The 24,854-nt window shown below is 48.2% G+C and overlaps 2 protein-coding genes across 5 annotated transcripts in view; one reads left to right on the forward strand and one right to left on the reverse strand.

Moving 5' to 3' along the window:
• The window catches only part of Slc39a11 (solute carrier family 39 member 11), a 434,880-nt gene that overhangs the window by 389,948 nt on the left and 20,078 nt on the right, over positions 1-24,854 (reverse strand). The window contains exon 1 of one of the 4 annotated variants that reach the window (XM_057776241.1): positions 13,387-13,506. The exons of the other annotated variants lie outside the window; for them this stretch is intronic. The gene's annotated coding sequence lies outside the window, so the exon portion shown is untranslated. Of the gene's footprint in view, positions 1-13,386; positions 13,507-24,854 lie in introns of those variants that run through there. 4 annotated transcript variants of the gene reach the window in all.
• Positions 13,600-23,536, forward strand: Sstr2 (somatostatin receptor 2). The gene is made up of 2 exons (XM_057776236.1): positions 13,600-13,865; positions 18,303-23,536. Exon 2 carries the CDS (start codon positions 18,388-18,390, stop codon positions 19,495-19,497), a length of 1,110 nt encoding a protein of 369 aa, XP_057632219.1. The 5' UTR covers positions 13,600-13,865; positions 18,303-18,387; the 3' UTR covers positions 19,498-23,536.

The following is a 24,854-nucleotide window of genomic DNA, read 5'->3' on the forward strand; positions in this document are numbered from 1 at the left end:
GGTATGTCACTGAAGCAATAACTGATCCACAAGCAGCAGGCAAAGAGCAAGAGGCTGGACCCAAAGTGGGCTTTTGAAACCACAAATCCAACTCTAATGTCACACCTCCTCCAAGGCCACATTGCCTAATCCTTCCCAAATAGAAACTTCAGAAACAACCATTCAAAGACTTGAGCCTATGGGGGCCATTGTTGTGGAATATAATTTTAAGATGTGTTACATTTGTTTATGCTGTGAAACATTTGCTTTAATGTTGCAAAGATGTGCTGCATTCTTTTATGTTGCATTTGTTTAACTCTGTGTTATTTACTTTGCCTGTCTAAAACACCTGAACCATCTAATAAAAAGCTGAATGGCCTATAGCAAGGCAAGAGAATGGATAGGTGGGGCAGGAAGGCAGAGAGAATAAAGAAGATAAATCTGGAAGGAGAAGACCGAGAAGCAAGAAAAGGAGAGGAAGATGCTGAGGGCCCACCAACATAGCCAGACAGGTAATAAAAAGGGGAAAAAAACGATAAACAGAAATAGAGAAAGGTAAAAGCCCAGAAGCAAAAGATAGATGGGATAATTTAAGAAAAGCTGGCAAGAAACAAGCCAAGTTAAGGCTGGGTATTCGTAAGAAAGAATAGGACTCTGTATGATTTATTTGGGAGTTGGTTGGCGGGCCCCCAAAGAGTAAGAGTAAAAACCAACCAACTGCAGACCATTGTCATTCAAGCCACCACGCCACTCTAAAATGACAGTAAAGAAAAACTACAAAGCCAATGTTTCAAAGGGAGCAAAAAATGATGAAAGAAACGGCATCCAGCGAGGAAACCGTGACACCATTTTAGAAGTTGGAAAATGGCCAGGGAAACAGCTGACTTCAAAAAGGAGATAAAAAACCAAACGATGGCCCTGAATGTAAGAAAACAATCAGACTAAAATGCCATTCACATTGCAGAAGCTGCCCAGGGACTGGGGGCCTGGGGTTGGTGGAATCCACGCTGGGCAGGGATGGAGGGCTCCAGGTTGGAGAGAGGAGGGCAGTTGGTGGAGTTCACGTTGTCCAGTTAGATGCTTAGACCTGCCTCCACATTGCAATTCTCCACCTACATTGCTATCTTTGCAATGGTCAGGCTCTGGACTTGGGCTCTGAGGTCTACCAGAAAGTGAAGATGGGGTCCAAGACTATAAGAAAGGGACTTTACCCATCTGGCAAGCCGAATGGTGACATCCTGCACAACCTCCCATTTGGCTCTATAAGCACTAGAACTATGTAGTGTTACAGAACTCCAGGATGTGGGCTGGAGTTCTGAGGATGCTGACAGGCCAATGAGAACATTCTGGGGGTTGTAGAGCATGGTGGTGTATAGCGGCTGTCAACTGGACAGGATCTAGAATCACCTAGTGTGTCTTGGGGGTGGGGGTGCAGGTTCTTGTTTGGGTTGAGGGAGGAGGGTCTATCCTTTTTTTTATTGCTTTATAAATAATACCATTCAAAAATTCCACCTCCTTCCCTCCTCCCATTTCCCTCCCGCTCCCCCACTTACCCTCCCCCTTTCCCCATTCCAGTCCTAAGAGAGGTCAGGGTGCCCTGCCCTGTGGGAAGTCCAAGGCCCTCCCCCTCCATCCAGGCTTAGGAAGGTGTGCATCCAAACAGACTAGGATCCCAAAAAGCCAGTACAAGCAGTAGAGACAAATCCCAGTGCCATCATCATTGGCTTCTCAGTCTGCCCCAATTGTCAGCCACATTCAGAGAGTTCAATTTGATCACATGCTTGTTCAGTCACAGTTGAGCTGGCTTTGGTGAGCTCCCATTAGATCAGTCACACTGTCTCAGTGGATGGACCAACCCCTCATGATCCTGACTTCCTTGCTCATCTTCTCCCTCCTTCTGCTCTTCAACTGGACCTTGGGAACTCAGTCCAGTGCTCCAACGTGGGTCTCTGTCTCTATCTCCATCTGTTGCAGGATGAAGGTTCTATGGTGATATTCAAGATAGTCATCAGGCCGGGCGGTAGTGGCACACACCTTTGATCCCAGCACTCGGGAGGCAGAGGCAGGAGGATCTCTGTGAGTTCGAGGCCAGCCTGGTCTACAAGAGCTAGTTCCAGGACAGGTCCCAAAGCTACAGAAAAACCCTGTCTCGAAAAAACAAAACAAAAACAAAACAAACAAACAAAGATAGTCATCAGTCTGACTACAGGACAAGGCCAGTTCAGGCACGAGGAGGCCCTATCCTAAATGTGGGCAATTCCATTATGCATGCCAGGCCCTGGATTCCATGCAAAGGAGAAGGTGAGATGAATATCTGCATTCATCTCTCTCTGCTTCCTGACTTACAGATGCCACGTGACCAGCTGGCTACCTCAGGCCCCCGCTGCCAGACCTTCCCACTGCTTGTCTGTCCTCTTAAATGCTGAGCCAAAAATCAAACCAGAAGTTGCTTTTGTTAAGTACCTTATCACGGCGGTGAGAGAAGGAATAAGGCACACAGGTTCATCAACAGAGTGACCTCATCCTAGTCAGCCACACCAACGTGAGGAGAGTCTCCAGACAGTATGTGAGTGCTCTTCACTGGGATACAATGCACCTAGGATCACTAAGGACATCTCCAGAACACCCTGAATGACAGACCCAAACACATATGCTAAGGGACTCTGATGGAAATGGGCAAGCAAGAGGTAGAAGATTAGAAATAAGAACGGTCCTCAGGGACTCAGAAGGAAAGGTCATGTCCATGATGTCATTCCAGAAGGCTATAAACAGTGACGGCTTCTAGAATGGGCTCCTAGAGACGGAAGGTCCAACAGTGGAAAAATTTAAAAAGCAACACAAGAGCTGGAAATAAAATATCACGCAGAAAGTAAAACAAAGACGATAAAAACGCCAACAGAATGAGAAACGTGATCTAGCTGAATGAGAACCCCAGAAAGAAGAAACTAAAGCAAAGAGAAATCATTCCAAGTGCCTAAGGTAGCAGTAGCTTTTAAGAATAAGGGAATCTGGGGGTTGGAGAGAAGGCTCAGCAGTTAAGAGCACCAGGTGCTCTTGCAGGAGACCTGGGTTTGGCTCCCAGCACCACATGGAGGCTCACCGCCATCTGTAACTCCAGTTCCAGGGGACCCCACACCCTCTTCAGGCTGCTATGGGCACTGCACGCACATGTTGTACAAAGAAATAAAACATTTGCACACATAAAAATAAAAATAAAGAAATCTTTATAAAATGCAAAACATGCTTTATTAAATCTTTACTTAAAAAGATTGTCAGGCGAGGTGATGTATGGTTTAATAGCAGCACTCGGGAGGCTCTCTGAGGTGGAGGCAAGCCTGGTCTATATAGCGAGTTCTAGGCCAGCCAGGACTATATGGTAGGATCCTGTTCCAAACAAAAGGTGAAAGGGGCCTAAGAATAACACATAGACTGTCTTCTGACCTCTACATGCACACAACACACACACCGACACACACATGCATACACACACCCCACATACACCTACCTCGAAAACAGCTCTTTTCCCTAATCTTGGACATAAAATATCATTTCCATCACAGTCTCTCAACCAATATGGGTTCACATGGGGTGTGAATACCATGGGCTGTCCAGACCAGGAGGTCAGATCATCTGTGAGGCCGGCTGTAATATTCCCTTCCTCTGGACCAGTGGTTCTCAACCTTCCTAATGCTGCGACCCTTTAATACATACAGTTCCTCAAGTTGTGGTGATTCCCCCCAACCATAAAGTTATTTCTTTGCTACTTCATGCCTGTTATTTTGCTACTGGTATGAATCATAATGTAAATGTCTGGGTTTTCTGGTGGTCTCAGGTGACCCCTGTGGAAGGGTCACCCCACCTCCCAAGCGGTCACAACCCACAGGTTGGGAGCCACTGCTCTAGAAGCTCCTGAAGATGATGTTCCACCCACACAACCAAGTAAATTAAACTCAGAGGAAGAGCAGGGAAGCCTGACCTGGAGAGATGGCTCAGTGGCTAAGAGCACTGGCTGCTTTTCTAGAGGACCCAGGTTGAATTCCTGGCATCCAGGTGATGACTCACATCTGTCTGTAACTCCAGTTCCACGGGGATTCAATGCCTTCTTCTGACCTCTGAGTCTGCTGCACACGTGGTACACAGACAGACATGTAGGCAAAACATGCACACACATAAAATAAAAATAAATAAACCTTTCAAAATAAGAGTGAGAACGTTAACTAACACTGGAAAGCAGGAAAGACACTGACAGGGAAGAGAAGGGTTAAACCGTGCTAGAGACTTCTAGGATGTAACCAAACCCAAGAGGTTTCAAAACCAAAAATGAAAGTAACACATGGAATAAATTCTCAACCATCAGAATTTGAGAATGAATTACTGATAAACATAAAAAAGTAAGCAAAAAAAAAAATCAAGAAAAGAGGTAATCATTAACCCAGGGAAAACAAAAGGCTCTACAAGAAAGAGGGGCCAACAGAGGAGAGCACTTGGCTCAGATATAAATATTTCGAGTTCTAAAAATGCAAACACTGGCTACTGATTTGATAGAAAGAGAGAGGTGAGAATTGGGAGATTTGGAAGTACTGAGTTGGGAAGTCAACAGAACCTAAAAAGAGAAAATTCAAAAAAAAAAAAAAAAAACCACAGAAGTGTGCATGCACCATTTATAGCATATAGGAGTAAATCAGGCCAGACAGGGGTGGCGCACGCCTTTAATCCCAGCACTTGAGAGGCAGAGTCAAGAGGATCTCCGTGAGTTCAAGGCCAGCCTGGTCTACAAGAGCTAGTTCCAGGACAGGCTCCAAAGTCACAGAGAAATCCTGTCTCGAAAAGACACACACACACACACACACACACACACACACACACAGGAGTAAATTAGCAGGGAAAAAAAGCAAAAATTATTGAAAGTGCTTGTCCTTGGGGAGGGTATCAGAAGTTGAGGGATGGAGCAGGACTGTGCAGTTTGTCCTCAGCAGCCCAAATCTTCCACCCTCTCAGTTTCTAAGACCGCTTCATATATAACTTAATAAACAGAAAGTTCAATTCAAAACCAAAAGATTTTACTGGCTAAACAAATCCTACTCCTGCCTTGTATTAAAGATCGGCTCGTATAATCAGCATATATTTTACTATATATATGTCAGTTATAGAAGATGATGTAAGTTTAGGAAAATTAACTGGGATGAGTCATCCGAATCCACCAGGCAGCCCTTCCCATGCAGGGCACCAAGCTGCCCTCCCTCCCAGCCCCCTACATCAAATAGCCACAAAGTCAGATTCCACTAATTGCTTTTGACAAACTGCCAGTTTTGTGGCAATATACCAAAACCAGGGACAGAAATGTTTAGACATAACAACCTTCTAAAGTCTCCCTTGAATATAGTGTAAGTGACTATGAAAAAAACCCTGCTTTCTAGAAGAGCCACAGAAGCAGAGGCACCTCAAATCCAAATACTTCCCTGCATGTTTCCTGCTGAGGATTCAGGCTCGGGGTTGGATTTTATGGGATCCTTTGTTCCAAGGACACGACTGAAAGTTCGAGCTCAGGGCTTAGAAAATGAGATTTCTCCCTTTTCTCTGATATACTTTTTTGGTTTGTTGACTGGATGGATGGATGGGCAGATAGACAGATGGATGATGGATGGATAACAGATGGTTAGAGGATAGATGGACAGACAGATAGAAGGATCCATGGATCAGTGAATTGATGGATAGAAGGTTGGTTACATGGTGGATGGATGGATGGTTCAATGGTTAGGTGGTAAGTGATCGACAATGTATTTATAGATGGGTGAATGGGTGTTGAGTGGATGAAGGACAGAAAGAGGAATAGATGGATAGTGGTGGATGATGAATAGATAGAAATAAGAGCAGAGGATAGATATGGAGGATGGATAATGAATGGATACTTGGATAGATGGATGAAAAGATAGATGAATGATACATGAGTGGATGGGTGGATAGATGGAAGATGGATGGATGGATGGATGGATGATGGATGGATGGATGGATATATGAATGATGATAAGGCAATAAAACTGCATGGATAGAAAATAGATTGGACAGGGGGCTGGAGAGATGGCTCAGTGGTTAAGAGCACTGTCTGCTCTTCCAGAGGTCCTGAGTTCAATTCCCAGCAACCACATGGTGGCTCCAAACCATCTGTAATGAGATCTGGCGCCGTCCTCTGGCGTGTGGGTATACATGGAGGCAGAAAGTTGTATACATAATAAATAAATAAATCTTAAAAAAAAAGAAAATAGATTGGACAGATGTATAGATGAAGGCGTTTGTACCAACAGAGGAGCACCCCACAGAGAGACGGTCTTCACAGGCATGATTACATTGTCAGTTGTGTGTTCTCTACTGGTGTTTTGCTTGTGCCAGTCACACTAGAACTATACACTGAATGAACGGTTGCTATTTCTAAACAGTCTAACAGTCAACTCACACTCAGAAGAACCTGTCCCAGAAAACTAAATATACATCCAGTGTCACAGCTGCCAAACAGTTTTTCGGGATTTTTTTTTGGGGGGGGGCGGGCAACTTGTCTTTGAAAATTCAGCTTGGAGCTGAAACCACAAAGTTTAGGTGCCAAATCTTCATGTGGCAGGGTGGACACAATGTTTAGATGCAATTCAAGTCTCATAAGTTGCTTAAAATTTTTATATGTTGTGAATATATATGTTGCATAAACATTGCTTCAGCTCTATTTGAGTGAGCTTACTGAGCCCTTCTGCTCTGACCCCACCCCACTCCTGCAGTCACCTGCTCTGTCAGGTCACCCTTGTACCCTCACAGCTCTTACTCGCCTCTCCTAGGTGTAAGGACTCCCCCTAAGCCTGGCATCCCGTTTTTCCAGTTATGTGTCCTAGCTAGCAAAAACAGAACCCAAGAATTATCATGCTCTCTCTAACTCCCAAATAAAGAGCCTTTCTGGAGAGAAAGATTGAGTGTCTGAAGTAGCATGGAGAAATGAAGTTCTGGCAGCAACCACAGGGCTAATCTGTTTAGAAGAGATCCAGTCACAAGAGAGCAAGTGGGGGAAGGAGCAGGACAGAAGAAATGCGCGTAGCCCGTTTGGGGGTGGGGGCAAGAGGAGACAATAATGACTTGCTGTGTGAGGAAGCCTCCCCCGACCCTCCCTGGACTGGCCATCTGTTCTGGGGCCCCTGAGCAGGCGTGTACCGTGAAGCTTGGGGACTAGCAGCCGGACCACCGAACAAAGTCAGCCAGCCAGCTGTCCCACGAGGGAGAAGCCACCACTGAACCGGCGTTTTGGAAAGTGGCCAGAGCCCATCCCTGGGCATGGCCCAGCTGAACAAAGGCCTCTCCCGGTCCTGCAACGGAAATCCAGGGCTCTAGGGAGCCCACTCCTATGTCACTGAGAAGGGTGAGGGTTTCCTGCCTCGTAGGCACTCGGGTAGCACTCAGCAGCAGCAGAAATAGGCAGGCGGCTCCTGGCAACAGCTTTTCAAGAGTCTGAGAGCATCCACTTGGGTAACAAGGCTCTTTCTATCGCGCGGTTGCCTCTGCCAGAAGCGGAGCACAGGAGGCGCACTTGGAGTGTCAGCTACTTGGGAGGCTGAGGTAGCAAGATCCAGCGGTTCCTTTACTCCAGGAGACTGAGTATCTGAAGCCAATCCCTTGAAGCAGCTCACGACATTCTCCCCATCCATGGTGACTCTTCCCGAAATGGCACCAAGGCCATCATTTTGAGTCACTCCTCAAGAGTAGCAGAAGGATGGAGAAGGAGGGGAGGGAGAAAAAAAGCACAGTTGTAGAGAGGCCTTTGGGGTTCCATTCTGCAGGGCTGGAACTGAGAGAACAGCGGTGGATCCTGTGAGGAGTTCTGTGTGCTCACGCCACGCTGAGGCAGGCATGGGAACTGCAATCTCTTTGGAAGCAAAGTCTCTTCATTCCAGAGTTCTAGTCTCTTGGTAAACTGAGGTCCGAACATATGAAATGAACATTCCAGAAATAAGTCATTTGTGAGTTTTATAAAAAGAAAATTTTCTTATATCCTACTATGGTTGCTGTATTTTATTATTAGTTATTATTGTTCCTTTTGACTATGCCTAATTTAATAATTAAACTTTATCACGAGTACATGTGTGGAGGTAAAACATAGCCTACGTAGGGTTTGGCACTAGGCGGCAGCCCCCACAGAGAAAGGAAAATACCTGTCTATCGACTACAGTTACTGGGGCAGTTCCCAGCTTCGGCTTGCTAGGGACAGAGGTGCTTCAGCAGCAGAAATGACTCAGAGAGAGAGCCGAAGCCACAAGAGATGGAGCATAATTCAGCACAGACCACCAATACTAAGCTGCCATCTCCACCTGGAGACCCTCCATGCGTCTGCACCTCCCCAAAAGCCATGTTAAAATGCAAGCGAGTGTCCCATTAAAGGAAAATGTCATTTTATTTGCCATAGGACAGGAAGAAATGGACAGGAACAACATAAAGGGGGTGAGGGGATAGGGCAGGACTCCTAAGTCCCCTCACTCCCCGTTACACACAAGCATGTAGACCCCAAGAAGGAAGATGTATCCGTCTGAAGCCACCATTCATACTATCACTGAGACTAGGTAATAAGCCCTCATAACTGCATACACAATCAGAACCTCAGAGATCCATGCACAGTTTCTGGACCATTGTGAGATGCTGTGCCTCTCACGTACCACATCATTCCTAAAAGACACAGCACGTTCAGGATGGCAACTGACCAGAAGGCATGGAGATACTGCCGTTCTATCCTGTTCTGTCACGTGGGGCACAGGCTAGGTGAGAGATTCCAGAACTTTGGTCCAGTGCAGGAGTGCAAAGGTTTCCCAAGACCCCGTGCTTGTCATACAAACCCTACACAGTGGGGAGGTTCTCGGGCTAGATCACAAGGAATCCTAAAGAAGCGCTAGATTAAAGAGAGATCTGGGCACTCAGGGGCTTCCCCAGTACAGTCTCCTATGTCCCTCATCTAAAACCAAGAGGTTTAGCTTCTGGGGCATCTCCACTCCAGCTCACAGTGAAACCACCTGATAGCTGCAAAGAGCTGGGCTCCATCCCAGGCCTGGAGGCTGAGAATCTCTAAGAACCAAACCAAGACAGTCTTCTGGATAAAAGCCCCAGGTGCTTCTTCTGCACAGTGTGTCATATGTCCCACTCTATAGGAAGCTGTCCTTTCTCCCCTCTGCCCGAAGAAGAGCAGCGATCACCCCGCACTACAGACGATAACCAGACACTTCTGAGAAGGAAAGTGGGTCGGGGGAGGACTAGACAGCTGTCGGAGACTCTGAGTATCTGGGAACTAATCAGAATCCATCTGGAAAGACATCCTGAGGCTAAGGACAACCACAGACAATTAAAACCAGGGCTGGGCATGGCTTAGTCCATTAAGTATTTGCTGTGTTTGAGGATGTGGGTTTGATCCCTAGAACCCACACTTGGCGGGGGGGGGGCAAATGTGGTAGTGCATTGCCTGAGACACCCAGTGCTAGGGGAATGGAGGCAGGTGGATCCCTTATTCATACATGGCAAATTCTTCCCAGTCAATGATTGCTTCAAACACACAGAGAAGAGGGGTATAGACAGAGCCTAAGGAATAACAGCAAAGGCAGACCTCAGACCTTCACATATATGCACGCACATGTGCACAGGTATTCTGACACACATGCACCTGCGCGCGCGCCACATACACACAAACACACACACACAGGGGATGGGGGAGAAGACAGAAAAAGCTACCCATCAGGGGAATGTTCCCTCTTCTGTTTAATAAGGATATAGAAGATGGAGCTGCCCAAGCTCTGTTGCTCTGGGGAACCGTACTGTGGGTACTCACACAGCAGGTAACTTCTGTCACTGGAACAAGAATCCAGTCTCTCTGTGCCTGGGTTGGTCCGTTCACACTAAGGGAACATTGATCACAACATAGGACTGCAGTGAGGGTTAGGTACCCAGGGCAGCACACAGTAAGCACCCAATACACATTCAAAAGCATTCGCAGGAAGGTTGCCAGGGCTAAGTCAAGTGTCAAGGTGAAGGGGTAAAGGTCAACCAGCTGCTTCCTGCAAGAGGTCTTGAAATGACCATACTAATGGTGGCAGTGGCAGGTGCTGAAAGTCTTCAAGGGTCACTGGGATTATAAGCATGTGCTCTGTACAATGAATGGGCCAGGATAAATGATACCTTGTGGTAGTCTCAGTGGGCACTCTACACCTGCAAGGCAGGCGTGGTGGGCCGCCTCTCCTGAGCTGTCCACACTCTCCTCCTGAAAAGCCTGTGTCACGATGAGTACTCCCGTAAGCACTCTGGACGACGAGACAGCTCCATCTTTCCCAGCTCTCAGCAAGGACTTGCTCCAGGCTGAGTGCACGAGAATCTTGTTATGTTACCAGGAATGGCATACTGAGGGAAGGGAGATGCTGAGATTTATGGTTGGTAGGACTTTATCCCCTCACCCAATGTTTCATGGCTATGTGAGCTGTGTCCTATCAACTGGACTCTTGCCTTTCTCTTCCCTGACTGGATGGCCTTGGGCAAGTCACCTGGCCTCTTGGAGTCTGGTCTCCTTACTTACACCTTGATGGGGCATTGCCTCTATACATCAGAGGCTCTGAGGTCCCTCTTGGGACCAGCAGTTTTCATGTACTTCCAGCAAGGTGGGGAAGGAAAGAGGAAGAGGAGCTAGGAAAGGAATGCCAGACTTAGGAGCAATTTCCAGACAGGCTCCACACTGCCCACCCACCTAAAGAGACAAGGTGAAGTTGGTGCCAAGGCAGAATGAAAACTGCAAGGGGTGGGCAGGGAAGGGGAGAAAGGGGCTTGTGTTGCCCCTGATGCATCTAAGAGGCCACTAAGCCTACTAGGTCAAATGGTTATATCTTTAAAGAAGTACGGTAATCATATGCCATATTTTCCAAACCAAACATCAAGGCTCGTGTTGTGGCACATACCTGCAACCCCAGCATTCGGGAAACAGAGGCAGGAGGACCAGAAGTTTGATGCCAGCCTGGGTGACATAGTGAATTCCAAACCACTGCACACTTGACGTTCTGAAGCTCAGGGGCCTTGTCCTTTCTCCACCCACAGAAATAGCACACATGCGAGGACAGAGACCATGCCAGATGCTTGGTCCACCACCTAACACCCCCAATCAGTCCAGCTCTCCTCCTGGGGTTCACATTTTCCTCTAAGCCTAACTGCAATATTTGTTCCCACCAAATTGATGTCAGAGGAACAATTTCTCCCCCATTTAATTGATAGCACCTCTAAGCGACCAGACAGAATGACCTACTTGAGAGTTCCCTGGTCTCTGTTGCCTGCTGAGCTCCCAGGCGGTGAACTTCACCAAAAGAGTGTGCTAAGCCCTGGCCTGGCCCTCCGGTCCACTGCCATTCTTCATTTCCTGCCACCTAGTGCCCTTCTGATAAGCGCAAGAAGGGAGAAGGCTGTCATCTCATTGCCTTAAAGATAACAGAGAAGTCAGAGAGAAGGTTACCTCCCCCGCCCGCGACCCCTGTATTTTTCTGGCTCAAGGTTTTGTTACTTCGTTCCTAAATGAGCAGTTGAGGAAGGCCAGGTGGGCTGCAGATTGCTGGGACACTGTCAAAAGAGCAGGGCACTGTCAAACAGGGAATGGAACTCCATGTTGGGGGCGCCCAGATAAGCCCGCAGCGATTTCAAAGAGTTCTTCAGAGGCATTCACGGGTCGGGGAGGGGAGAGGCACACATGAGCCGGACAAAATCAATAATTGTTCTAGGTGACATTTTCCGCTGTCAAGGGCAGTGCTCAGATCTCACTGGGTCAGTCGCACAAGAGATGGGCGTGTCTGCAGGTCATCCACGGGGCTGAGCTCGCCAGACCTGAGAGAGCGCTGGGGTAAGACTTCACAAGGGTGTGAAGGGTGGGATTCCGTTGGGTGTGCTCAGCACGTTAAAAACACACAGAAATGCTCCCCAGGTTGTTTGGGAGAGGAGTGTTGAGCTGATTGGAGCAGCCTGCTTGCGCTGGTGGTGCTGATAGGAAACCAGAAGTATAGAAACGGAAAAAACTGTACACCGCCCCCTGGGGGTCGCCTTGTGTATAGGAAAGGGACCCACTGAGAAGCAGGGGTTTCTCTTTTGCGTGAGTTAGTTTTCTAAACAATCCACCAACTGGGCAGCAACCCTTGAAGAGTTTTTTTACAAGGTCACGCGAGACCTGGGGGAAATCTGAACTCAAAATGGGCACTTGCTTTTCATTCTTCCCTGTCCCTGAAAGCCAGCCGGAGTCACTGGTTTTAGAAGTGGTAATGCCGTCCTAGCAGCTGTGACACAGGGATGGGAGGGGGTCTTCCCCCGAGCTCATTCCATGTCCCTTTTCCCCAGGGTCACTCCCCTCCTCTTGAGAGCTGCACTATTCGGCCCCTCAACCCTGCCCCATAAAAATCTAAAGGCCAGCTGACCCCTAGTGCCACTGAGACCTAACTGAAGCCCTAGTTCAATCTCTACCAAGCCCACAGGGTCCAAACTAACCAAGATCTCACAGAGATGGTGCCAGTTCCGCCTGCTTCTACCTTCTGTCTCCCTTTCGCTGTCAGAACTCACCATGGGCAGAGCCCAGGCCTCTCTGCAGCACACGTAGCTTCTGGATTTATGCTTTGCCCAGATGAGCCCATAAGCCAATCATAAACAGGATGGTCGGATGAGGTCAGCTAAGACCACAGAGAAAGCTAATTGGGGTTTGCTTTCTGATTTCCCATGCTCTAGGAACTATCCGTGTGTGTGTGTGTGTGTGTGTGTGTGTGTGGTGAGAGGGAAAGGAGGCTACAGGATTGATTACGACTTATTAAACTATTGGAACATCGACTGAATCATCACAGTCAAAAATAAATAAATAGCTGCAACTTGATGCGACACATCTCCTACTTCTTGCTGGTCCCTCTTTTCTCCCGCAGAGCGACACAGCCGCGTAGGAGGAGCGGTTGGGCTGGGTCAAACCAGCAAGCACTGACTGACAGGCTAAATTAAAGCTAGGAGAGACTGTGCGGCCCCAGGGCCTCCGGTTGGGAGATCTGTCGAGCCCCGCGGAGCCCCTGCTGGCTGCGGGAACTGAAGCCAGGTGCGGCACACACACCTGCAGGCGCTTGCAGCGGGAGACCTGCTTGCTGTTTTCACACACACACACACACACACACACACACACACATTCTCTCTCTCTTCTGTCCTTTGCCAGGATCTGCAACCCGTGCGCTGTGTCTGGGACTAACTAGTCCGTGGTACGGCACGGCTTTGTAAACTTAGGAACATGACTTAAAGGTCCCGGAGCAAGTCTAGGTCACCCCAGCCTCTGGGGCAACTGCCTGGAATTTGTTGGGTAAAATCGGACTGAGTCTCTAAAATCGGAAAAAAATCGGCGCGGGTCCTCACCGGGAGGAGTAGTAGGGACACTGACATCGCTTCACCCTCCACCAGCATCCAGGTCCGCTGACCCCTCCTCCCCGGGTGCCCTAGGTCACCCGCAGGATTCTCCACTCTGCTCACCGGTGCTTCAGGACCGGTGGGCGGAGCCAAGCTGGTGTGACGTCACGAGCAGGGGGCGTGGGGAAGTGTGCCCAGGGGCTGCCACCCGCCTGGGCCAATGCAAGCTGTGCAGCCACCGGCGCGCTCGCGAGGCCACCGGCGCCCAGAGCACCAGTCCGCTATTGGGTGTCGATGATCTGCAAGCCAGGCTAGCTCTTTCGAGGTTCAGGCTAGCTCTTTCAAATGCCAGAGGGGACTCGCACGAGCCAGCCAAGGAAGCTGAGAGGCCAGGAGCCAAGCTACTGCACTCACCGGCGCACGACTGGATAAAGGACAGCTTCGGGGTGCTGGAGAACCCAGAGAACCGAGTGTTCGTGGAAAGCAAGGTGAGGGGTGTGTGTGGTTACCCGTGTGTGTGCATATGTGTGTATCACAGAGAGATGGTGGGAGCGACGAGCGCACTTGGGCACCTGCGTGCATCTGCGCTGGGGATAGAGCGCTGATTCCCGCGACCTGTGTGTTGGTTCCGGCGCTCAGTTCTCTGCTTTTGTGCCTTTGGAGGTGACAGGTAGAAGTGAAAGATGCGTATCCTGGCGTCACGGGTAGAAAGGTAGTATATTCCAGGACGGATTGGTCCGCACAGCCACTACCCAGGTACGGTGGCGTGTGGTCTGCGAGCCTGACCGTGCAGTTAGTAGCTGTGGTGGGAACAACTTATATCCTAGCCACCTGCGAAACAGCCCCGGTCCAAGGAAAGCGAGACCAGCTAGAGGAGAAGGGACATGTCAGGTGCCACCACAGGGTTCCTGAATTCATACCCTGAGACATAAGTTAGGGAGGGACAGGGGATGAGGACATCGCAAAGAGAGAAGGAAAGCGGGTTTTTCCGTTTTTGTTTTGTTTTTGTTTTTCTTCCATCGCCCGATGGGGAGGCAGACCAGATTCGTATGCGGTCAGGTCCCTCCTACACCCCACCGCCCTCGAGCAGAGACATCTGTCTAGATAGGAGAGAACCAACCACTGAACGGTCAAGTCCCCAGGCGACTGTTGGCGCTCCTCGCTGTCCCTGGCACCTCAGTCCCCTCTGCGTATCGAAGCTGGTTGTGCGGGCACCATGGTCCACTCTCCCTACAATTTCCTGGAAATGGTGGGAAATCCTTTAGGGAACACTTTGTTTCCCGGGTCAGCGAGTTGTTGGCCCCAAATATCCCCACCCCTGGACTAACTCTGCGGTCCAGATGCTCACTTATCTACCTCCCACCCACCGGCCAGTGCTGAGGGGCACTCTAGCGCCATGCTGAACCACACAGGGCTGCTTATCCATGCTGGTATCGGCTCAGTGTCCAGCCCCAGATTTTTGGAGCAGAGTGGGGGTAGGGGCATCTAGCAGATTTAGGGGAGGGGGTCTTGAGGGATCACAAAGAAGGATGTTGGGAAGTCAGTGAAACTAAAGCTGGGTGGAATCTCAACCATCCCACCTCTGAATTCATGGGCTATGGAGCATACAGGAACAAGAGAGGCTCCCTGAGACAGTGGGAAACCCTTCTCTCCAACAGAGTCAGGACTCTCTCAGGGGAAACCACCCACCAAGCCACGGGCAGGATTAACAGCCCTGACTCTGGAAAAAAAAAAAAAAGCAGAAAATCAGACTTCCTGGTGCATTTAATTTAACCACAATTCAACAAGTATCGACTGGTGGCATTAGGAATTCTCTTTAGGTGAGACAAATGTAAAATGAGGAGCAGTCACTTGGAGATGTTAGACACCGGACTAGTTATACAGGACTCCCTAGGTTTTAAGTTCCTGTCTTCCTTGCAGGAGTCCCCCCCTTCCCGGTGGGGTTTTCCAGCAAATGACCTCCACCCACCTTCCACGGCTCTGAATCCCTGTAGGGCTTACCTCCCCAAAGTGGAAGTGTGTCTCAGCCAATTCCAGAGAAAAGCGACCCCCACCCCGTTCATTCTGCACAGCGGGCACAATTAGAGCTGAAGAATCACATTGGGCCCTGTACCACCACCACTCCTCTCCTCCTCCCCTCCTCCTTTTCTCCTCCTCCTCTCCTCATCCTCCTCCTCTTCTCCTTCTCCTCTTCCCCTCCTCCTCTCCTCCTCCTTCCCTCCTCCTCCTCCTCCTCCTCCTCCTCCTCCTCCTTCTCTCCTCCTTCTTTCTTGACTCTAGGTATGAACTCTACAGCCCCAGGGGGTTCTTCAGTCTCGGTCAGATACTGAAGTTTGCCCTCTCCTGGTATATAGACAGCACGAGCTAATGCTTACTGAAAGGTTCTTCTGCATGCAGCTTGAATAAGATTCTGGGTCTGTAGAATTAAGGAACTGGCAAGACGGGGAAAGAAGAAGAAGAAAAAAAAAACAGAACAGTGGAAATAAACCAAGTTAATCTGGGGATACAAAACCAGTTTCTTCACAGCTTCTGGCTGTAAAAGCTGCCTGCTTATGCTTGCTTACCCAAGGCAGACACAAGGCAGTGGGTCCCCAAAATACAAACGCAAAATCTCAGACCTCACGGTACCAAATATGGGCTGGGAGAATTAATGCAGAAAGAAAAGCCAGGCACCTGGCAGTATAGAATGAATCGGAGGCAGAGGAGGGCAAGGAACACCTGCCTGTTGCCAGCTACGTCTTTAATTTCTCTGCAGTCTGCGCCAGCATTAGGCATTGATTCGGAAAAGTACGCTTTGGGGAAAGATGTCAGGAAAGAGAATTAGTGGTCCTGTATACTCCAGTCCTTAACCAGCTCCCCTCTTCCTGGATGGACCCCTACCCTGAGCTCTTGCCTCACTCTACATATATACGAGACCCAGCCCCCCAAACTCCCGAGAACATCCCCCTACACAGCCAGCTGTGTCCTAACATCCTTTGTTCATGGCCCTATCTCCACGCAAGTCACACACTATAGGACTTGACTCCCTTGCCTGTCTCCCCTGTTGAAGTGTTAGCTGCTAGAGGGGGTTCCATCACAGTGGCCCCCACCCCCATGATGTTTTATAACTGTGGTAAATCACTTAATTATAGGTTGAGCTGGTGTTTTACATCTTAGGCCAAGCCAACAGCGTTCTCATTATCTTCTCAGCATGGAGGTCACTTGGAGTCGGTTGCTTTACACTAAGCTCAAGTACCCAGCCATGGGTTTCCATCCCAGACGACGTGGTGCCGGGTGGCTCATGTTCAAGTACCCACTCCACCAAGGATTTTAACTCTCTGTGCCTCAGTTTCCACATCTTTTAAGCGAGGGAGGACAGTATCCACAACTCCCAATGTTTAGGGAGCCAAAGGGGAAAACGGGTGTGGCCCACTGTCCTCTGTTTTTAAAAGCCTCTTTTGACATTCATGAAGAGCCTGTGTCCGTTACCTAGCCTCTGTTTTTGCCCTAATCTATGGACTGCAGGCAAAAGGCTGCCCATGAGGGAGTAGAAACTTCAGGAAAGGGCTTTCCTAAGTGCGAGTCTGGTGGGGAATGGAGGGCACCGGGCATTGGGGAAACAAAACCAAGCCAAAAAACAGCCTGAAGCACACATTTTTAAACTGAGGGGCGGGGGGAGCCAGACTCCAACTTTTAATACTGAAGACTCTAACTTGATTCTTCAGTAGGCGGGTTTCAATAAATTAGAGATAAGGAGATAGTAGAGGGGGCTAACATTTATGAGGCTGTGATTATGAGCCTGCACAATGTTAGGCATTTGCATATACCTTCTCTTGTTTAATCCTCATGACATCCCCATGTTGACAAAGGAAAGAAACAGCAGTTAAGGGCTGGGCATGAGGTCACGTGGGGCTCAATCATGGAGCCCAGATTTGTTCTTCCTTTAAATTCTTGGGTTTTTCCCACCATGGGAGTCTCTGAATGGAACTCTCCCAGGCAGGCATCAAGCCAGCACGGGATTCTGCAAAGAGCTCAGAGTGATGGTGTCAGAGTCAGACCCCTCCATGGTCAGCGGCTGAAGCCCTCCAAGATCTGCCTTTTTATAGTCTGGACCAGTCAATTCCTTAGGGGTCAAAGTCCATGCGTTTGAAGCCATAGCCTTTCGCCTCACGTGCGTCATCAAAGATGATGGTTTAACTCAAACCCTTCCCCCACCATTTCGAAAGACCTCAAAAAGTCTGCAGGCTGACAGGCAGGCTGGCAGCTAGATGAGAAAAGAAAGAAAGAAAGAAAGAAAGAAAGAAAGAAAGAAAGAAAGAAAGGAAGGAAGGAAGGAAGGAAGGAAGGAAGGAAGGAAGGAAGGAAGGAAGGAAGAAAGAAAACAAACTTGCTTTTCAGTTGAAAGACACATCTAAAAGAGCAAGGTGAGGTAGCTCACCCCAAGCCCTGGAGGCTAAGACAGGGAGAGAGCCCTGATTGCAAAGCCAGCCTCAATTCTAGACTAGCCTGACATACCAGTTCTAGGCTAGCCTGTCTCCAAAAACGGGGGGGGGGTGGAATGAGGGAAGGAGGGAGGGAGGGAGACTCGGGAGATGGCTCAGTCAATAAAGCACTTATCTTGCAAGCAAGAGTTCTGAGTTCAACCCCAGAACCCAGGTGAAAACTGCGGGGTATGGCAACATGTCTGCAATCACAGCGGTGGTGGGGAAGACACGAGTGGGTCCCTGAAGCCTAGGCTACATGGTGAGAAACAGACTCAAAAAGGGGGGAAGGGGTACTGTGCCTACACACATACACACACACACGCACACACACACACACACACACGCACGCAGCTGTACACACAAGAATACACAAAAGAAAGAGAGAGTGGTAGGAAACTGGCTAAACATGGAACACGGGAGTCTAAATTGCTTGGGAATTTATGGTCACTTTTCTCTTTTCAGATGTCACAGTAGATTCTTGGCCCCCAAAGCTCACCGAGGTGAGAGGAAGATCTCTACTTGGTTCTAAGCTGACTGAAAAGCAGCCATGGAGATGGCATCTGAGCAAGACAATGGGAGTCAACTATGGATACCCTCTCCATTCGACATCAATGGCTCACTGGGGCCAAGCAATGGCTCCAACCAGACCGAGCCATACTACGACATGACAAGCAACGCGGTCCTCACGTTCATCTACTTCGTGGTGTGCGTTGTCGGGCTGTGCGGCAACACGCTTGTCATTTACGTCATCCTCCGCTACGCCAAGATGAAAACCATCACCAACATTTACATCCTCAACTTGGCCATTGCGGATGAACTCTTCATGCTGGGGCTGCCCTTCTTGGCCATGCAGGTGGCACTGGTTCACTGGCCCTTTGGCAAGGCCATCTGCCGGGTGGTCATGACTGTAGATGGCATCAATCAGTTCACCAGTATCTTCTGCCTGACGGTCATGAGTGTCGACCGTTACCTAGCTGTGGTCCACCCGATAAAGTCAGCCAAGTGGAGGCGGCCCCGGACAGCCAAGATGATCAATGTGGCTGTGTGGAGCCTCTCTCTGCTAGTCATCTTGCCCATCATGATATATGCTGGCCTCCGGAGCAACCAGTGGGGGAGGAGCAGCTGTACCATCAACTGGCCAGGTGAATCTGGGGCATGGTACACAGGATTCATTATCTATGCCTTCATCCTGGGGTTCCTGGTACCCCTCACCATCATCTGTCTTTGCTACCTGTTTATCATAATCAAGGTGAAGTCCTCTGGAATCCGAGTGGGATCGTCCAAGAGAAAGAAGTCAGAGAAAAAGGTCACCCGCATGGTGTCCATCGTGGTGGCTGTCTTCATCTTCTGCTGGCTCCCTTTCTACATCTTCAATGTCTCTTCCGTATCTGTGGCCATCAGCCCCACCCCTGCCTTGAAAGGCATGTTTGACTTTGTAGTGATCCTCACCTACGCCAACAGCTGTGCCAACCCCATCCTATACGCCTTCTTATCTGATAACTTCAAGAAGAGCTTCCAGAATGTTCTCTGCTTGGTCAAGGTGAGTGGTACCGATGATGGGGAACGGAGCGACAGTAAGCAGGACAAATCCCGGCTGAATGAGACCACAGAGACCCAGAGGACCCTCCTCAACGGAGACCTCCAAACCAGTATCTGAGATAGCCGGAAACCCACCATGCACGCACACACACAAGCCAAGCCTGCCTCTGGGCAGTGCCTTTCCCACTCACCTGCTTCCTGCCTCCCCACCCATCCTAGCTGGCTTGTTCTACATGAGCCCAGTTCAGAGGACAGGATTTGAGTCTATTCCACTGACTACTTCTCCCTTAAAGTGAACATTTTCCTGCAGGCAGACAATTCAAAGCCTGGAGAAGAGGACATCATTGCCTGGGTGTGACGTTGAAGAAAGCAGCCGCCCAGGAGAAATTGGGGGGGGGGGGGGACTAAACTAAACCAAAACCTGTCAATGTGTGCTTATACACTACGTAATCTTGTGATGTGATATTTACATTTGTATATTCCTACCTAGTCTCTTCGGAGCCGGCACATACATGTCCCGTGATTGTAAGCTGAATTAATTAGTTCATGTGTGTCTAGTATAGGTGAACATGTACCGCAACACTGAACCTAAAGAAATGGACCCGCCACGACAAAACCAATCAAGTTTAAGCTTCCAGCATCTCTCTTGCATGGGCCTTTCCCAGACCCAGGAGGAGCATGAGCGGTATGTTGGTATTATAGTATGTTTTTGTAAAAAAAAAAAAAAAGAAAAAGAAAAAGAAAAGGAAGAAAAAATAGTGAAAGCAAGGTATTTTTGTATTGTTCTTCCTAGAGGGCCCCTAAGCTAAATAAGTGTCTCGCCTCACAGGTGCTGCCCCTGGGTCTGGACAGTTGTTTCATCAATTTGAAACAAGCTAGGTCTGAGTAAAACAGAGAGGAGCGCACTGTGAGAGTCGGAATAGAAATGGAAGTTCACCTCTCGGATACAATCAGTTACTCATTTACCCAGAAGAACTTCAAGGGTTGGAGTCATTGACCACTGTGTTTATCAAGACAAAGCATGCTTTGTTATCAGACTGAATTTTTCTCTCCTCAGATTGCTTTAGTTTTACTTAGGGAGACATTGGGGAAGGGGTGGGATCGGTGACCTGAAAGGCAAAAAACAGACTATGATTCTTGCGGGCAAACAATTTGCTCCCCAACATACACACACACACATACACACACACAAATGAGAAGAAGAAAAATGAAGTAGAATTATCCCTTTAATAGAAACCTGGAAAGTGTTTTGTTTTTAATGCCGGATAAGACTCCTTAATGAAAGAAAACAGAAATGTAACTTGACAGCCCCTCAAAGGCGTTTTGGGGTTTTGCTGTTGTTCTTGGTTTTGGGGGAGGCTGTTCTTTCTTCCTGTCTATGTATGTATTTATGCCTGTGTCAGTGTGTGTGCATGTGTATATGTGTGTTTGTGTGTATAAGTATGTGTGCACATGAGCATGTGTGTGCATGTGCCGTGTGTGTGTAGGTCAGAGGTTGACGTTGCTATCTCCTTCCGTTACGCTCTACTTTACTTACTAGGCAGGGTCTCTTGCTGAATAGGAAGCTTTCCAGTCAAGCAAGCCAGCTTGCCTAGAGGATCCCATCTCCAACCACGGAGCTTTACAAACATGCTGCCATGTCCAGACAACCTTTACATGAGCTCTGGTACCCAGATTCAGGCCCTCACACTTGAGCAGCAAGTGTGCTACCCGAAAGAGCATCTCCCAGACTCTCAAAGGAGTTTTTATGTCATTATTATTAGTGGGGAGGGGGCATGCTTACCATGGCACATGTGTGGATGTCAGTAGACAACTTCATGGGGACGGTTCTTGCCTTCCACCTCTTTAATGGGTTATGGGGACCAAACTCAGGTCACCAGGCTGGTCCAGCAAGTCATCGCCCTATCTCAAAGACAGTTTTAAAGAACTTTATGCAAAGCTGGGCATTTTGAAAATCACAATACTGAGACTCAGGAACATGTATAGGAAATGTTCAATCAAGACCAGCTAATGGAGAATATAGGTATGTGCAGGGCATGGACTGGGAGCCCCTTCCTTCACAGGGATAGCTACGTCTCCTCCATCAGCTGCGCACGCGTGTGGCCTCTCCAAGCTGTCCCTCACACTACCAGTGGTTTTTGTTTCCAGCTACAGATGGATTTGTATACAGATGACAGAAAAAGGTCCAGCCCTCGTCCCTTGGTTGATCACGGCTCTAGGAGATGAAGAAACACAGGCGCAGGTGCGGAAGATGCCGTGCACTCTGGGTTTTAGAAGCATCACTCTTAACATCCCACACGTAGACTTCAAATGTATTTTAAAATGTGCTTTCTTCTTCTGTCTCCTTAAGAAGGACTATCTAGTGGTCACAATGGCTGACTGCCCTACCTTTGGCTATCCAACCCTGTGGCCACCTTAATTCTCAGGCTACGTCACTCATACCAACTGGCTCCCCAAAACTACCAACTGTGGCTTAGGAAGATACATTCATTGGGGATTTATGTTAGACAAATAAATTTACACAAAAGTAAAAGCACAATCATAAAACAAGACCACAGGGACAGTTGTTGCAAAAAGACAAACATATACAGAAAAATCCCAGACTGTTACCAAAGGCCAAGTTAGCTACGAGTTCAGCTTTGGGCTGGTTTCTTGGCAGCCATAACAAACAGTGAGTCACTGCTTTTTCTTTTTAATGCTAACAGGAAAAAAAAAAAAGGAAAGAAACACTATAGATACAACTTTATCATTACAATCGGAAATATTCGTCTTGAATAAATGTCTTTTTTTTTTCATTTAGGGAAATCTCTCTAGGAAACCCAGAACTGCTGGCAATCATTCCAAGAAGATAGATCAGAGTAACTCTATAGTGTTCATGCTCCCAAAGCTTAGTAAATTGCCTCCAACAAGGTTTTGATCTTAAGCAGCCACCAATAACCTCAAGATGGACCGTCTAAGTGGTGTCTGGGGTACTCGGCAACAGGGAGGTCATTGGAAGGCAGGAAGAAGGGGACTTTAACATATGTGGTACAGGGCCAGGAAGTGGATAAGTCAAGAAAATGCTTGCCTCACAAGTTTGAGGACCTGAGTTCAATCCCTAGAACCCACATGAAAAGATAAGGGCAGTGCTTACATTCCAGAAATGGAGAGACGGGTGGTGGAGAGAGCTGGACCTCTGAAAGTGCATCAAACCATCCAGCCTGGCCTAAGCGGCAAAGGTCCAGGCCAATGAGACCCTGTCTCAAACAAAAAGTAGATGTGCCTATGGATCAATACTCAAGGCTTTCCTCAGACAGACACACACACACACTTCCAACCCATGTGTATTCGTATACATGAACACATACATACAACATAAACACACACACCACATACACATACAAATAACACACAATAAATACACACAACACATAACATACACAATATACAATATATACACATACATACCACACACAAAAAAACACATACATACACACAACATACATACCAGACACACATACATACAAGCACACATACAAGATGGATGCTTAATTCTCTACAGATAAGCAGTCAGGTCCTATGATATGGAAATGTATGTTTTACCTGTATTTATATTTTAACTAGAAATTTAAAATATATATTATTTTATATGTATGAGTATTTTGCTTGCATGTCTGTCTGTATACCATGTGGATGCCTGGTACCTGTGGAAGACAGAAGAGGGCACTGGAGTTTCTGGGAGTAGAGGTACAGATGGTTGTAGTGGGTCCTAGGGATCAAACCTGGGTCTTCTACAAGACCAGCTAGTGATGTTAACCCCTGAGCCATCTCTCCAGCCCCTGAAACATCTTATTTTTAAAGATGACTTGTTCTCTGGATTTCTGTTATCCAAAAGAGGAACAAAAAAAGGATGTTAACACAATTTTGGTTCAGAAAGTCACTCTTAGCTTCAACTCAACATCGTGAAGATAAGTCCCCTGGATGCTGGGGGTGAGACAATAAAAAGTAATCCGTCGGGGCCAGAAAGACAGCTCAGCAGCTAGGAACACTTGCTACTCCTGCAGAATACCCGATTGGTTCCTAGGACCCATGCTCACAGTCTAGCTCCACGGATCTGATGCCCTCTTCTGGCTTCTGTGAACACCTGCACGCAGGTGCACACAAAAGCACACACATGAGCGTAATTTAAAGTAAAATAAACCTCTTTTTTTTTTTAAATTAATGCCTCAGATTGAATCTGTGATTCCCAATGGTATGATGGGTTTTGCAAACTACTCCTCATCTCCCATGAGCGGGGGTTGCTAAGGGCTGATTAATCCTGCAAAAACTTAGCAGGAGACACACTAGGCAACGCTATGGCACTGGGGTGCTGAATGACCTTAGCTTTGGTTTCAGTACCAGACAGCTGAGTAACCTTGGCCGTGGAGCTGTTCTGTGTGAGGTTTGTGCCTTAGCTTAGAACATGCTCTGATGACATGAAGAGGACTGGTGGACAGGAGCCTGTTTGCTTACACGGATCTGATCTCTCCATGGGCACAGCACAAGCGCTGCTCACTGAAGCTTCTGGCCCCAGCTTTCCTAGAGGTTTCAGTATGAGCCCTGGGGTGTGCGGGAAGACAATGGCGGCTGACAGCCATGCCCCGCCCCCAAGCAGCTCTGATGGTCACCGGTCAATGAAGGGAAGTCACAATGGGTGAAAGCCAAGCTTTTTGCCTTGTTGGGGATATACAGCAGGAGGATCCAAGCGGTTGGGGTGCATGGTCGGAAAGTGATTAGGGTTTCTAAGTAACAACTTAGAATCAATCACTTGTCTCATCCACATTTTTGCCAGCTTCCAAAGACTGAATTCCCCAGCAAACGCTCCATCAAAGCAATCTTCACATAAGAGTTTATTTACCCTCTATGAATAAATTTCCATTGGCGTTCTCTCTCTCTCTCTCCTCTCTCTCTCTCTCTCTCTCTCTCTCTCTCTCTCTCTCTCTCTCTCTCTCTCTCGTCTTTTGAGACAGGGTTTTCTCTGTGTTAATAGTCCTAGCTGTCCTGGAACTAGCTCTTGTAGACCAGGCTGACCTCGAACTCACAGAGATCTGCCTGTCTCTGCCTCCCAAGCCTGTCTCTGTCTCTGCACCACCACCACCACCCAGCTTGTTTTTGTTTTTGTTTTTGTTTTTTTTCCAGCAGCTCATCTAGGGACAGAGTTCTGCTTACAGAGAACAATCTTTCATAGCTGTCGTTACTTATTCAACAACCACTGAGCAGAGAATACTGTCTCGAAGACAAAGACTCCCCCCTGGCCATTTCAACACCAGCCCACCCCTTCTGGCACTCAGAGGGGCTGACCACACTAGCGGGTGAGCCACTTGTTGTCCTAGAGATGTCTCTGGCTGTTCGTATCTGGACTCTGCCTGAAAACAGGGCTAAATATTAACCAAGCCCTAGCGGAACCCACTGTAAAGCATTATTGATTCTCCTAAGATAGAAGCGAATGTAATGTCA

Source organism: Chionomys nivalis, chromosome 7 (genome assembly GCF_950005125.1).
Source record: "Chionomys nivalis chromosome 7, mChiNiv1.1, whole genome shotgun sequence".
Taxonomy (NCBI): domain Eukaryota; kingdom Metazoa; phylum Chordata; class Mammalia; order Rodentia; family Cricetidae; genus Chionomys; species Chionomys nivalis.

What these genes read in the sequence shown, in the direction of transcription:
- Sstr2 (XM_057776236.1), top strand. Translation starts at nt 18,388, where the DNA reads ATGGAGATGGCATCTGAGCAAGACAATGGGAGTCAACTATGGATACCC.